Source organism: Astatotilapia calliptera, chromosome 2 (assembly GCF_900246225.1).
Source record: "Astatotilapia calliptera chromosome 2, fAstCal1.2, whole genome shotgun sequence".
Taxonomy (NCBI): domain Eukaryota; kingdom Metazoa; phylum Chordata; class Actinopteri; order Cichliformes; family Cichlidae; genus Astatotilapia; species Astatotilapia calliptera.
This window is the reverse complement of record NC_039303.1, coordinates 23,525,611-23,541,014: the sequence shown is the minus strand read 5'-3', so window position 1 is coordinate 23,541,014 and position 15,404 is coordinate 23,525,611. Positions and strand designations below refer to the sequence as shown.

General features: G+C 38.8%; 2 protein-coding genes across 2 annotated transcripts; one reads left to right on the top strand and one right to left on the bottom strand.

Moving 5' to 3' along the window:
- Positions 1-396: 396 nt before the first annotated feature.
- med7 (mediator complex subunit 7) lies at positions 397-3,645 on the bottom strand. The gene is made up of 2 exons (XM_026188807.1): positions 3,404-3,645; positions 397-2,754 (listed from the first exon to the last, which is right to left on the bottom strand). The coding sequence occupies exon 2, from the start codon at positions 2,743-2,745 to the stop codon at positions 1,984-1,986; it is 762 nt and encodes a 253-aa protein (XP_026044592.1). The 5' UTR covers positions 2,746-2,754; positions 3,404-3,645; the 3' UTR covers positions 397-1,983.
- A 2,233-nt stretch (positions 3,646-5,878) lies between these two features.
- Positions 5,879-13,246, top strand: itk (IL2 inducible T cell kinase). Its single transcript, XM_026188796.1, has 17 exons — positions 5,879-6,264; positions 6,355-6,459; positions 6,614-6,695; positions 6,836-6,961; positions 7,185-7,222; positions 7,898-8,049; positions 8,163-8,228; positions 8,347-8,401; positions 8,784-8,863; positions 9,154-9,296; positions 9,432-9,506; positions 9,831-9,999; positions 10,078-10,294; positions 10,381-10,445; positions 10,541-10,659; positions 12,627-12,784; positions 12,877-13,246. The coding sequence occupies exons 1-17, from the start codon at positions 6,127-6,129 to the stop codon at positions 12,940-12,942; spliced, it is 1,854 nt and encodes a 617-aa protein (XP_026044581.1). The 5' UTR covers positions 5,879-6,126; the 3' UTR covers positions 12,943-13,246.
- The last annotated feature ends 2,158 nt before the right edge of the window (positions 13,247-15,404 follow it).

Below are 15,404 nucleotides of genomic sequence, written 5' to 3'. Positions count from 1 at the left end.
GGGTAATAACTTCCGAGGGGGTGCGGTGAAAGGATCAGTGCATATTACCTGGTTCTGTCCATCCTGTTTGTCGTTTAAAACAAAAGGTCAACACAAACACAGCTTAACGTCTATGCACAGCTAAAAATGTGCATACAGTTTGTGCCATTACATCATTACATAAAATGCAGTGTGCTGCAGAGCATTTACTCTAGGTCAATGAAATAAAGCTGGAATTTGCAACTGGCCAAATACACATACTCTTTATGTCTCAGAGCGACACACATCATGACTCCTGCCTGCTTCAAAAACAGCACACTTTTTGCACAGACATTAGAACAGAAATCCTTGATGAATTCTCAGAGAAACAACCTTGGGTTGTCTTTTCAAATAAAAGAAAAATTGGGCCAAAACACATCTTGTGTATCACGCACTGATTTATTGAACTTATGCAAGTTACATAGACACCTCAGCTAACATCACAGAAACGCAAGTAGTGAAATCTGCGCTGCAATCACCAGCCTGAGGTGTATTTTCAGTTTCAACAACCAAACATGTGCACTTGAATTGCTTTACAAGCAACCAGTTGAAAGGCTCACATTTCTTTCCCTGAACAGTTGTGTAAGAGCAATCTGCTGCAAGGCAACACAAAATTGGTTATACTGTTAGGTATGCTTATGAAAACCTATAAAAGAGGGAAGGGGGTCAGAATTATTTGACATTTTACATAATATACATGACGACTTTTTTGTGACGACTCTCCATGGATTACACAATCTGCAAATCAGTGACAAGAATCATGCATTGCAAACATAAAGGCAGTCCAGCATTTACATGAGTTTTCATGCGACTCTACTCTGACGGGTCTAATAAAGCCCTCTATGTTTCTGTGAGATGACTGCACTCTGACTGCAAATTTGTTTATTGGGTTTATTACAATTATGCAAACTTAGCACCCCCACCTGATCTATGTTAAAAATTTCTATTCTGGGAATATGTTTTCCGGAATTAGTCAGAATTTCTACATTTTAAATAAAAACAACATTCAATGGGGCCCTTGAAAACACAGCTAGCACCCTCAAATGTCCATTTCTGACATTCACAGCTTCCCGTTAATGTGACAGCATTTATTGTCATAGTTTCAAGTTTCGTGGGTGAACGAGTACACTGGTCACTTCTAAATAAAGGTTTAGGCATCAGCCTTACTGTGTGGTACCTAGTAAAACAACACAAACGTGAATGATAAAGTCACATTAACTGACACACATGGACAAAAGCATGACTGTGCATTTCTCTTGCTGGAGTGCTCATCTTATTAGAGCAGCAGTTCTCACACTACCTGCATGGCGGGAAACACTGGTGCAGTATAATCAACAAGGTGAAGTGAAACTTGAGTGGATTTTTTCTTAATGTGACCTTTAAGTAAAACTTTTTTTCTTAGTGGTTGGATAAAAACTGTGGAGTTTGGGGATTTAAATTAAACGTACTAGAAAAACTTTGAGAACCGATGCAGTTGAGAAAGCCATAAACAGCAAAGATGAAATGAGATAAAATGTTGGGCGCAACATTTTATCTCACCAGCTGTTTCAAGCTAGCAGTAAGAAACATTCGTCGATGATGTGTTTTGAAAGTTCCCAAGTCAGAAGAGAGGTTACCGAGCATCACTGTTGTACAGTGTGGTTACACTTGATTTAATGCTGATAATTCTTGAGGCCCCAGGCACACATTTTTTATGTGTATGGCAAAAACCACAGGTATAACATGTTCACTCTCTAAATCACTCTCGTACATGAAACCATGAGAACAGAGATGTATTACAACCATATACGTATAACTCAATAGCAGAATGCAGTCATGTTAAAGACTTGTGGAGCAAAGACCAGTGACATAACCAGTTATAAAATAAAAAGAACAAAAATATTCTGTGTATACCATGTACGAAAGTGCCATATTTACACAGAGTTCAGCAAAGAAACGACAAAAAAGAAAGAACATAATATTAAACTATGCTAGTTCATCAATAATGCTGCACATGGCAGCATCCTTGTCCCATTTGTCACTTCTTGAAGTAGGGATGCTCTTCTCCTGCTGACTCATTGCCATGCAGCTGGCAGCTGCTTCCTCTATATCCATAGGTTCTGTTTTCAGCCTGGTGGCCTGCCCAGATGAACAGCCAACACTAGCTGCAGGAGGCGCACTCTTTGTCCCATCACAAGCACCATCCTGACCTTCCACTTGAGGCAAGTCATCAGGCAGGGAGGCAAGGCACCCCTGGATCATCTCCACCACCCTCTCCAGATGTTTCTGGAACCTCTCTGCTGTCTCTAGCCTCTGTCTTTTCTGGACCTCCATCATCACCCTTAGCGTCTCCCTGGCTTGATGCGGTCTGTACTCATTTATCAGATGGTGCATATGGACAAACAGAAGCTTTATGTCTTCCAGCTTTTCTTCACGCTTTATACTACCAGGGCTCTTGATAAGGATGTCCAGAAGGTCCAAAAAGTTCACAAGAATGGACATGTTCAGTTTCTTGAGCTCCCGTTTGTGGTCAAACTGCATAGGGTGAAGCCTCTCAATGCCTTGGCTTTCGAGAGGCCGGATGATGAGGTCATCACACTGGAAATGGTTGCCAAACATCATGTAATTATCTCTGATGGGTGGAGGTGGCTTAGGGGCCAGACCCTTGCGGATGTTTTCATCTGTGTACTCTTTGATGTACTGCATCGGTGGAGGAGGCAGGGCGCTGACCTGCTGTGGTTCACCCATGATACCGACCTGAAAGCACAAGAATCCGTGTCAATATATATAAAAAGGAAAGCAACATACATTAGGTTTTGCAATTTAGTATCTTAATTTAAAATAAAAAAAAGTGTTTACAGTTCACAGTAGTTGAACATAAACACATTAATTTAGGCTATGTGCCTAAATATAACAGAAGTGAAAAGGTGTCTCTCTCACTTCACTATTGGGGGCACAGGTAGACAAGAAGCAGGATGTTTGCCGCAAAAAGACGGCATAGCTTTTTAATTGCAGAGACGTTAGCCGTGTCTAAATAGTTTGCTTGCACTAACTCCAAACAAATTCAGTGTTTGTTTGAGACCATCGCTTCGAAAGATGTGCTAAGAGGCCTATGCTAACACAAACTGCCCAGCCAGTTGTCTGTACGGTAAATATCTGCATATAACTTATGTTAAACGCTGTCTGCATGGGAATAGAGTTGAGTGAAGACTACCATTTACTGTCGCAAACCTTTGTTTGTTTTATCAACATGTTAGCCCTTTACTCTCCAACTAACTGCAGTCGTTAGCTTACCTGCTGACTGACTAACTGCTAACCTCCGCTAACGAGTTAAATCGCTACACCAAATATAATGCTAACCCACAATACCGTTAAAAGGGGGAAGACTTATGATATTTATACACACCTTTCAAATAACTCTTTAGTCGCTGAAGATATAAGACGCTAGATATAGACGTCCGTTAGTTCCGACCATTAGCTTGTAGCTAGTTTAGCTCCTTCCATTCCACACTAACAAGATTTTCGTTTCAGTCCCTAAGGCTCGACGTCATTGGTTTTTGTCCCGCGGATTGGACGATAGCAATGGAACAAACTAAACACCGATTGGGTGTGAGGATACCACGCTTGATCTTGTAGTTTTTGATACGAAAGTGCTTAATTTGAAGCTTATTTTGTACAGGACTGATGTCTTTTTACAATAGTGACCATCTCCAGCACCTGTTATCATTTGGTAATGTCAAATATTTTTCTAGTCAAAGCAAACCAGCAGTTTACAACGCCACCAATACTTTTAGAATAGAATAGAAAAGAATAGAATAGAATGCCTTTATTGTCACTATACAGTTGTACAATGAGATACAGAGCACCTCGTACTCAGTGTAAACATGCTCGGGGGGGTACAGTTCTGCAGCGCTATATACATATAGACAGTATTAACATAGGGAAAAAGATATATATATATATATATATATATATATATACATTTTGTACAAACATGTACGTTTTTTTAAAAAAAAGTAATATGTAAAAAATTGGGGGGAGGGGGGGGGGCTGTGTTATCGGTGCATGTGTGAGTTCAGGGTGGTTATGGCTTTGGGGAAGAAACTGTATTTGAGTCTGTGGGTTTTTGTGCTGATGCACCTGTAGCGCTTCCCTGAGGGAAGCAGGCTGAACATGTTGAAACCAGGATGGGAGCTGTCCTTGATAATGTTTGCTGCTCTGCTGAGGCAGCGGGAGGAATAAATGTCCATCAGGGAGGGGAGAGGGCAGCCAATGATCTTTTGTGCTGTCTTGACCACACTCTGGAGCCTCACTCTATCCACCTTGGTGCAGCTGCCATACCATACCGTGATGCAGTAGGTTAGCAGGCTCTCAATGGACGAGCGGTAGAAGGTCAGCAGCAGGTAAGAGGTAAATAAAATGTGGAAGAAAATTACAATAGATATAAACTATTACGAATACAAGAGACAAAAGCTTAAAAATTCAAGGATCTATCCTTAACGTTGTGTCAGTATAAGACAATTTTCTAAACTTTCCTTTGTTTTTTTTCTTTTCCCCCAATTTATCACTTATATATGGCTTAAAACAACAAGAAGAATAAAATACAGTTGAATGCTTTTAAACACTATAGTGTATTGAGCATCTTAAGTTCACCCTTCTGATTCTGTCACATCTTTAAAACAAATGAAAACTTTCCACATTTTTAGTTTGGAGCTTTAGATTTAGAAAATAAATTATTTAGTGTCACACGGTCCTTCACATCTACTTTTACACTTATTTTATACTTATTTGCACTTATTCACATACAGCATGACAAATGTTCTCTTTTATTAAATACTCATATGGAACAAAATTGCTGAACATTTCCCATTCAACAGCACGTTAACTCCTAAAAATGTTAAATTCAGGTATTTTCTGGAAATGTTTTTAATTGACAAAAGAAGAAAGAGCCTTGAATTTTGACATTTACACAGTTCAAACTGTATAAAAATATACAGTCAAAGCCGATTTTGTAATTTTGGCTTTTTGGATCTGTTTTGTTGTTGTTGTTTTTTGACAATAATTAAATTAAATTAAATTAAATTAAATTAAATTAAATTAAATTAAATTAAATTAAATTAAATGGCAATCCCAACTCATTCAATCCACACCAATCTGTTGGAACTCTTTCCTGGTGGTGGTGCTGTAGTATCCTTTAAATCTTTCATTCGGTGTGACTGTAAAAATATTTTCAGATTTTAACTTTAACTACATTTTCTTCCATTGTAAGTTGACAGCACTACCTCAGCAGTTTGAAATTTTTCGGTCACTTTAAAATCATTAATGGAGCCCAACCATATTCTTATTACCATATCATTACTGTTACAATATTATTGTTACTATATTATAACCTGTATTATTATTATTAACCTTCTTTTCCTGCACAAACCCCCCCAAAACCAAGTAAAATATAAGGGAGAAAAAAGCAGTGATGGAGAAAAAACAGGGCAAATCCTAAAAGACATCATGAACACGTAACACCAAACTCTAAATGTATTAATTATGGCAGGGGAAAAAAACAGATTCTTTTGTGTGTGTGTTTCTTGCAATCTCACAATCTCAGTAAAAACTTTTGTTTTTTCCCCTATTACTTTCTTGTTTCAAGTTAAAATCATTTATGCCATTTTTTGCCCTCTTAGATTGAACCCCCCTTTGCCCAATGCTGACATTATAACCCAACCTCACTGTAGTAGTGGGACACATCCGTGACCTTTGAAGTGAATGTTGATGGAAAGCGTTGAAAAATGTAAAGGTTAACGAGTCATCCTTTTTCTGGGGATCGCACTACTCATAGTGGCTGACTGCAACGTGCACTAAGTGAGTGAAAGTGCCTGCGAGCACCCTGAACGGTGTGTATGTGCGCGCACGCGTGTATTTCGCTTGCACAACGCATTTGTTGCCGTAGGATGTGGTTTACTGTGCAACAACCCTATGCCGGAAACTCTACGACATCTATCAACTTATCATCCTCAATTTTTTTTTCTTGTACACTCACTGCTACTCTGTCTCTGCATGCTGTAGGCAATGCCGCCTCTCTTGGTATGACAAAACAAGGCAGTATTTCTCATTGCGCTTCTCATAGCTGGTAAAATGTTCCCCAGGGTGATTTTGAAGGGAACTCTGATCAAAAAATCTCAACAGAAGAAGCGAGTGTCACCCTGTAACTATAAAGAGCGATTTTTTGTGTTGGATACCCAAGACCTGAAGTATTCTGAACGTCGTCCCGGGGTAAGTACAGTATGTGCGGTTAATCTGTAGAGCTGTTTCAGGAATGCAGACTCTTGGCTGTTTGCTGTAATCTAAGCTGTTTTGTTGCAGAAAAAGCCTTTGCTGAAAGGTTGCATCGAGCTGTCCAGAATTAAGTGCGTGGAGATTGTGTGTACTGATGTGCCCATACCATGCAGCTTTAAGTACCCTTTTCAGGTAAGATTCATCATTTCCTAGAGACCAACTCAATTGTCACCGCATTAAAATCTACTAAACACTGCGACATACACCCTATATACAGTGTATGGTGAAGTATGACTGAAAATGACAACGCATATAACCTTTCTTTAAAATCTCAATTCTTCTGCAGGTTTTTCATGAAAGTTATTACCTCTACATATTTGCACCAGACAATGACTGCCGTCAGAAATGGGTCAGAGCTCTTAAAGAGGGTAAGCCATTACCATATATCACCAGTCAAATAATAATAATAGTACTATGACAAGTCGATGATAAACCACTGATTGTATGAACTGCAAACACATACGGATGGATATTTCAAACAATATTTCCCTTGTTCTGTCTGATGTAGAGACAAAGAATAACAACTTAGTTCCAAAATACCACCCAAACTTCTGGATGGATGGAAAATGGAGATGCTGCCAGCAAACAGAGAAACTGGCGACTGGGTGCAACGTGTACGACCCAGTGGGCTATGGTTTGTAGCATTTCTTTTTCCTTCTCTTCTACTTCGTGAATCCAATGATTTGTGGTAGCGATTCCATTTGAATTAAGATATTTGTATGGCTTTCGCACATATGGTTAGAGTAAACTTGAACTAAATGCTTTCGTTTTGCCTAATCCAGTTCATACCGTTGTTGCTTTGTGAGTTTAGATGGGCCAAATAGCTCTCCAATTTAACATTTCTGTTTCCCCTACAGCCTCTAAAAAGCCACTTCCCAGCCTCCCGGAGCCAGAGGTACCACCATCTAAAACACAAACGACACAAGCTTTTGAAATGTTATTGTGGTTATTACTGATATTCCAATGAAGCGAGGGAGACCAAATCACTTTTTCAGTTTTAATGCCTGTCATGTTTGTCTGCAATACTTTTAAACATAGTTTCTCTCTACATATTTAATAATTAGGTCATGCATTGGTTTTTAACCACTGTTTCTGTGGTTTGATTTTGTGTGTTTAGGCAGCAGCTCTGTAGTTGTTTCAGCGCACATGTGTTTGAGTGTTTACTTAAATAGATAGATAGTAGAAGAAATAGAAGTACATTAAAGTTTGTCAAATGAAAATCCTTGTTGATACTTTTTCCTTTGGCACTATGAAAATGTAATTTTATTTGAAACCTCTGGATTTCGTATTTGTGTATGAACTTTTTGGGAAGAGTTCACTCAGACCTCTCAATAATTTGTACCAGGTTATTTCCACCACTTAAAAAACATTTTCCTGATTGGCAGAGCTAAATTCAAAATTTGGGGTTCTTATTGCAAAACTTCAGCTTCATGATTCTAAATCTCGAGTTATTTTCTCATCTCATCTCGGAAGTTTATGATAGTATGTCGAAATTTAGAGGTAATAACCCAAAATTTTGTACATACCTGTACAAATGGTTTTTAAATCAGATTTTTTCCTCCCTTTCCAGATGGAGCTGGAAGATTCGGGGCAACAGAAGGTCATCGCTTTGCAAAACTACACGCCACAGGGAGACAATGACTTACCTCTTCAGAAAGATCAGGAGTATCTCCTGGTTAAGAATTCCCATTCCACCTGGTGGCTTGTACAGGATGAGAGAGGGTAAAGCGCATTACAGCCAATGCCAAATTCATTTGAACTGTTTACATTAAAAAATAGCAGTACATTTCAAAAGAAGAACCATTAGCTAAATCCCTTTTCCTGTCACCCATTAGGAACTCGGGTTTTGTGCCCAGTACATACGTAGCTGAAAAATCCATCAACAACTTTGAAAGATTTGAGTGAGTTTGAATTCATTTCTTTTACTCGAGCAGTGTTTATTGCTGCTAATGAATTACCATGTTTTCCCTCCAAAACTGATTTAATTGTTGTGTTAAATGTTTAATGTGTTCTCAACAGATGGTACAACAAAAACATTAGCAGAGCGCAAGCAGAAGAATTGCTAATGAAAGAGGTAAAAACAAAAACTCAGTTCTGTTTGGCAATAAAATTTCAAATAATGATTTTGATATGATGATGACAGGCAAGATTTAGCCCCTGTATGACACAGTGCATTTTGATGCGACTGTGCCGCCAACAGCAATGTTGCATTTGCAAAATCGCTGCATATGCACCTGCACAACGACAATTCGACTTGACATAGAACATGAAAAAAAAATTTCTCACAACCACAAAGTTTCCTCCAATGTTGAATTTCCTGCTTTGCTAAGTTTTGCAAGCAGGAAGGGAAAATGGTTATCCATCGTCGTCTTTGAATTAAAACGGCCGCCAGACGTGTTACAGAATGCACCGCCGAACGTGAGAAATCTTATGTGATCTCGTTATTCTGTCTTTAGGGTAAGGAAGGTGCATTCATTGTGCGGGACTCAAGACAGGCGGGAGTGTACACAGTGTCTGTTTTCACCAAAGCACCAGGGTAAATGTTATTTATAGTGTTCTTATGAATTTACTTAAAAAATATCTATCAAACAACTCTATAATTAAAACAGTCATATATGGTTACTTATATCATGAAAAAAAATTGATGGCTCATAGGATTTCAATCATTTTAAGTGACCGTTAAAGATGTAACCAATGAGAATTAAGTATAAGATTAGTGTAATCTTGTGATATTTTTCTGATCTTCCAATGTTTATGTGTAATCATCTGCTCAGGCAAACATTTGCTTTAAAAATGTTTGTTAAGTTAAGCATATATTCTCATCAGGTCTAATGGGGAGAAGAATCCGAGAGTGAAGCATTACCAAATCAGACAAACCGAAACGAGCCCAGCTTCTTTTTACCTGGCAGAGAAGTACCTGTTTAGCACCATTCCTGAGCTCATATATTACCACCAGCACAATGCTGCAGGTAAGTGTGCCAGCTTTTCTCATGCAACAGCATTATTTCAAAAAGTTCAAAGGATAAATGAAGTTCATCTTATGAAACGGCTAAATTCTTGGTCCTGCTTTTTAAATTTCCCGTTGTCTCTTTCTCTTTGTGCAGGGCTAATAACACGGCTGAGACACCCCGTCTCTCAAGGTCGATGCTGTTCCCAGGATTCTACTGATATCACAAAAGGTTTAAGTCTTTTTGTGATGCCTGAAGTTTGTTGAACTAAAGCTCCAAGCAGTCCTAATTTATTGCTGTGAATCTTGTTTTTGCTGACCTCTGGTGGGTTGCACAGAATTACACTTCAGGGCTGTTAAGTAACTCCACCCTTTTGTCTTTTAATATAAACCAATGTAATACAAATTAATCTTTGCTGAAAAAAAGCAAGTGAAAATGAGAAAAAAAAAGTCCTTTTTTATTTGTGAAACTTGCATGAAGAAGTTTAACTCTATGGTTATATAACTGAGCTATAGTGTGGATGCTTTGGTTCACTGCTGGTTTGCTGGTTAACAGATCAGTGGGAAGTGGACCCTGAGGAGCTGATACTGGGTCAGGAGATAGGCAGCGGCCAGTTTGGACTGGTGCTGGAAGGCAGCTGGAGGGATCTCAAGGTAGCGGTGAAGATGGTAAGAGAAGAGTGCATGTCAGACGACGAATTTAAAGAAGAGGCACGGATTATGATGTAAGTACAGTTCACGGTGGAGATCTGTAAAACGAGTTTGAAACCACTCAGTTTATCTGTGCATGTGTGTTTTAACAGGAGACTCTCTCACTCTAAGCTGGTACAGCTGTATGGCGTGTGCACACAACATTCTCCTATCTGCCTCGTGTTTGAGTACATGGAAAACGGCTGCCTGACGGACTACCTGCGAGAAAGGAAAGGCTCGTTGTCTCAGGATATATTGTTGGGGATGTGTCTGGATGTCAGCGAAGGGATGGCTTATCTAGAGATGTCCAACTTCATCCACAGAGATCTGGTAAATAAATAAAGTGCTCTTTCACGATACACTTTCATATCCCTGCTTTGTTAGAGGACTTTATCCTTCCTTTCTTCCTTCCAAAGGCTGCCAGGAACTGTCTCGTCTCAAAGAACAACGAGGTGAAGGTATCGGACTTTGGAATGACCAGGTATGTTCGTGAAGATCAGTTTTTTAAATTATTACATAACATTAATGTCACAGTGAGTCACAGCTTATGGTCTGTGTCCACTCTCCATACCCTAGATTTGTTCTTGATGATCAGTACACGAGCTCACAGTGCTCCAAGTTCCCTGTCAAGTGGTCAGCCCCAGAGGTCATCAGATACTGCAAATTCAGCACCAAGTCTGACGTCTGGTCATTCGGTGAGTTTGGGCGCTTGTCTGCCATTCAGCTGTTTGGTTTGCATTTCTGATTCACTCGTCTGGCAAGTTTTGCAGGTTGGGTGAGAGCAGATTAAATCATATTTGTTTTCCTGATGGCACATGTGCTCAACTGTAGTTAAATAACACTGCAGTGGTTTAGACGTTATATATTAAACAATTCTTTTTATCCTGTGAAAAAAAAAAACTGTGCTCAAACTGGAGCACAGTTTTCTTGGGCAGACTATTACTGCAGTTATCCGTGACAAAGCCATTTTTTTTTGGTACATTTTTATATAAAATAGTCTAAAAGCTAGCCATTTTCATGATTCAGTGACAATTAGTGGATGCACAATAAGCTCAGACAATTGCCGAGGTTTGAAAGGAGATTAAACAGACAGAAAGCTTTTAGCTTGACGTCATCTTTGGGGGAAAAAAAAGATTCTGTATTATGAATCTATGATTTTCTTGTGTAAAACGGATGTGCTAAAACTAAGTAAAAATAAAACATATTATAACTTCTACAATAGGGGTTATTATTTCTATTTCTAAACAGATTTGAATTATGACCTATTCTAAAAAGGTCTGGATCCAATTACTGACGTCCCTTAGAAATCGTGAAAAACAAATGAACTGCAGTGACAGTTTAAGCAGGCTATTGCGTTTCATTGGTAACACAAGTGTTTTCAATCATGATTCTATGCATTGAAATGGTAAAAGAGTAATAATTCAGCTGTATAGTATCATTGTTACACTGATGATGGGCAGGAGAAAGAGGGGAAAAGTTTGTCTGAGGCGTCTTTCAAAAGATTCTTTATGTCAAGATTTTTACTTCCTGGTTAAATAACGGTTTAAAACTAAAAGAGACAGTCGGACCATCTACAGGCTGTGTGAAGTTCTTGAGACTGCAGCTGCTAAGAATATTAGGAAACTCTTTCATTGGATTCTTTCATGCCGGCTTCAGTGGATGAGGCTACCAGAGGAACATTAACTCCAGACTAAACAGAGCTGATTTAAAGGATCAAAGTGCAAAAGCGTCTGTCGACACCATACGTTGGTTTCTGAATGAAGGTTGAAAAAAGAGACCCCGCTTTTGAAAGAGGATTATAAAAAAAAACCCCTTAAACTTGTGTTTGATAAAATACAAATAGACAAGTCAAAGTGGTTCTTGTTGGATGAAGTTTGGGATTTAAAACTAGTTTCCAAGTTTGCCGAAAAAAAGAAGCTTTTGAAGAAAAGAACGCTGGGGACGACGGATTTCATCAAGATAATCTGGAGTGAAATACATTTATGTACCTGTGCCAGAGCTCTGTGCCAGTCACAGGCCAACGCTGCTTCTTCCAACAGTATAAAGATCTGAAACATACTTCCAACAAGATGGACTGAAACAAAATCATTTGAGCCGAGTGTGGAAAAAGCTGAAACTCACAGTGGGGGGAAAACGTGTTCATCAAACCTGAATGAACCGCAGCGGTTTGAACATGAAGAGTCAAACAACCTACAGAGATGTGTGAGTGTGTGTGTAGGTGTGTGTGGGGGTAGGTAAGTGGGTGAAAGGGAGGTGGGCGTCCTCTTGTGAAGAATCACAAAAACTGCTCAGCTGCACAATATTACAATTAAGGATCAAATACTTTAGGCAGACGACTATATTTGTTGTATTGAATGAAAGCGAGATGAATTACTTTTAAAGTAAGAACTTACAGCAGAGCAAATTTTAGGTGTGTGTGTGTCTCATGTGTAGGTGTGTGTATTTTTTTTATTGGGTAGCAACAATTTTGGCCAATTCTGATCTGTAGTAAATTACTCTCAAATGAGGCTAAAAATAAATGTGTTTCAGTTATATAAAAAAAATAAATAAATAAAAACACACTGCACTGGACTAGAGTAGCTCACTGTTAAAAGAACGATACAATATGGACTAAAATGCTTCCATATTGTTTAACAAGTGCTGTCTCCGTGTCCCTCTTCAGGTGTGCTCATGTGGGAGGTGTACAACGAAGGCCGACTCCCCTATGAGAACCGCACTAATGCAGAAGTGGTGGACTCCCTGAACGCAGGCCTGAGGCTCCTGAAGCCACGCTTGGCCCCGGACTCTGTCCACCTACTCATGGAGTGGTGTTGGAAGGAGGTGAGGACATTACCCTTTTTTCAAGCAGAACTTCTGCTGATCATAAAATGAGCAAACGATTAACTGTCGTTTGTTTTCTGTTCTGTTCCCAGAAACCAGACGATCGCCCAACATTTGGGCTCCTCTTTCACGAGCTGGCCTCCCTTTCAGACGCCTGAACCAACATGTGATTTGTGATTTTTTTTATATATAATATTTATTTTATTTATTTACTGTAACCAGTTGCTTGTCATTTGTAAAGTTAGATTATTCCAAAGCAATTTTATATCCTGGATTTTGCACTTTATCTCTTTCGTAGCTTTGTAAGTATCCCCTGAGAGGGCTCACACAGTCCATTCACACAGCTACTGGTGCTTCCTGCAGAATCATGTAAAGGTCTGAGTAATTCTATAAGCCATATAAAAGTGAGATGTTTGCTTTTCAGTCAGCTGACTGTCATTAAACTGAATGTTTTACATCTTGTCACTTCTCACTGTCTTAGTTTCCTCCACTACAATAATGAAATCTTGGCATAAGAAATATTTTTGTTTCTATATGAAGAAATTATTGAAGTTGCCAGATGTTATATATATTTAGAAATTAGAAAGGCTTTCCTGTTTTATGGAGCTCACTGACATTAGCCACAACAGTCATATTTTTGATGATCATCCATATACTGTATATAAAAGATGGACATAGCTACAACAAAGTCATGAGTCATGTTTTTTTTTTTTTTTTATGAATTAATTTTGGAGTCACAGGTGACCACATTTGGTCAAGATAGATTTATTACTCATTGCTCGGATACATCGTAATATGTGGTAAGTAATATGAGTCATTGAAACTGTGCTAAAGGTGGAGCACAGTCTTCTTGATTAGACTATTACTACAATTATCCAGAGATGAAGTCATGTTTTTGTGAAATTATATTTAACAAAAAAATGCTCCATATCGCACCCACACCATGAACAAGGTTGGTCGATTTCAACTGTGTGACTCTAACTTCTACAGCTGTCTATACCAGCAGCCCCCCACCCCCGGGCCACGGACCGGTCATTTGGTACCGGGCCACGAGAGTTGAGCCTCGGGTGTGAAATTTATGGTTTTCAGGGTTTGTATCGTTAACTCGGTTTCCCTGGGTCTTTTCCCGTGTTGTAGTTGCGTGTCTTTTTTTGAAAGAAATATTTACACATTACCATAGCGACCAGAGAGCATTAAGAGGCAGAGAGGAGGATGTTACTCTCAATGTTGTTGGTGCATTTCAGGAGGACGCTGCTAATTAACTTACACAATTACACAGTGAATTCACGTTTATTATTATATTTACAAAATACCACAGTTTTTGTCTTGGTCGTATCTTTTTTTGTTGTTGTTGTTGTTGTTGTATTTATCCGCAACACCTTAAAGGCTGGTCAGTTAAAATATTGTCTGACATTAAACCGGGTTGTGGCGTCAATTTTTCAGTCAAATAAGCCATACGTTATTGGAATGACTCACTTTTGGAGCCAGACTCCAGTGGCCAGTCAAAGAACTGCAGTTTCTGGTACAGGCACAGTAACTTTTTTCCCATATCAAATGATCAATAATTCTCTTGTATCATGTAAGTAAGTAAGTAAGTAAAATTTATTTATATAGTGCTTTTCACAGATAAAAATCACAAAGTGCTTTACAACACAGAAAATGGGAATATAAAAACAATATAACAGTAAATAAAACAATGTAAAACAATAAAACTATAAAAACAGCATAAGAAGAAATTAATTAAATGCTTTTCTAAATAAAAATGTCTTCAGCTGTTTCTTAAAAGAATCAATGGAGTCCGTGCAGCGAAGAGACAGTGGGAGAGAATTCCACAACCGTGGTGCCACAGTCTGAAAGGCCCGATCACCACGAGTTTTAAAACGAGTGCGCGGTGCCACCAGCAGTCTCTGATCTAATGACCTTAAAGCCCGAGAAGATGTATGTGGTTTCAGCAGGTCAGATAAATATTGAGGAGCCTGACCATGTAGGGCCCTAAAGGTTAGAACTAAAATTTTAAAATGAAACCTAAAATTTACAGGCAACCAGTGAAGGGAGGCCAAGACTGGAGTGATATGCGATCTTCTCTTGGTGCCATGTCAGCCAATGCATTCTCTTCTGACGATAGTGGCAAGACGTGGAATTGCAGTTTCCTGCTGGGACATAGAGCAATGTGCAAAAGTCTTGAGCCACCGCTCATTTTTTAATATCCATTATAGGAAAATGGAAAAAAGGTGCAGAGAATGGAAATCCAGTGTAATTTGGCATACCTCAGCCTTTTCTTTCCATTTCCCTTCCCTAAGGATGTCTTCTTGACACCAAAGTAGATGGATCAGCTGAAGGGTCAGGCACATCTCTCAGGTTCTAAAGATACAATTTAAAACTGATTTGTTGCTAAATTGTGTGTTATTTGCAGATAGAATGAATGTTGGTTCATTGTTTGAGTGCCTTGGTGGCTTTTAAATGCTTGAAGTGTTAAAGCAGCCAATGTATAAAGAAAAACTTTGAAAGACCTTCAGAAAGCCTGAAGAACTATCACTCAAGACCACATTAAGAGGTTACAAGAAAGTCAAGAAATCAAGAATGACTAAAGACTCTGCACAGCATTTTTTTTTCAAAGAAG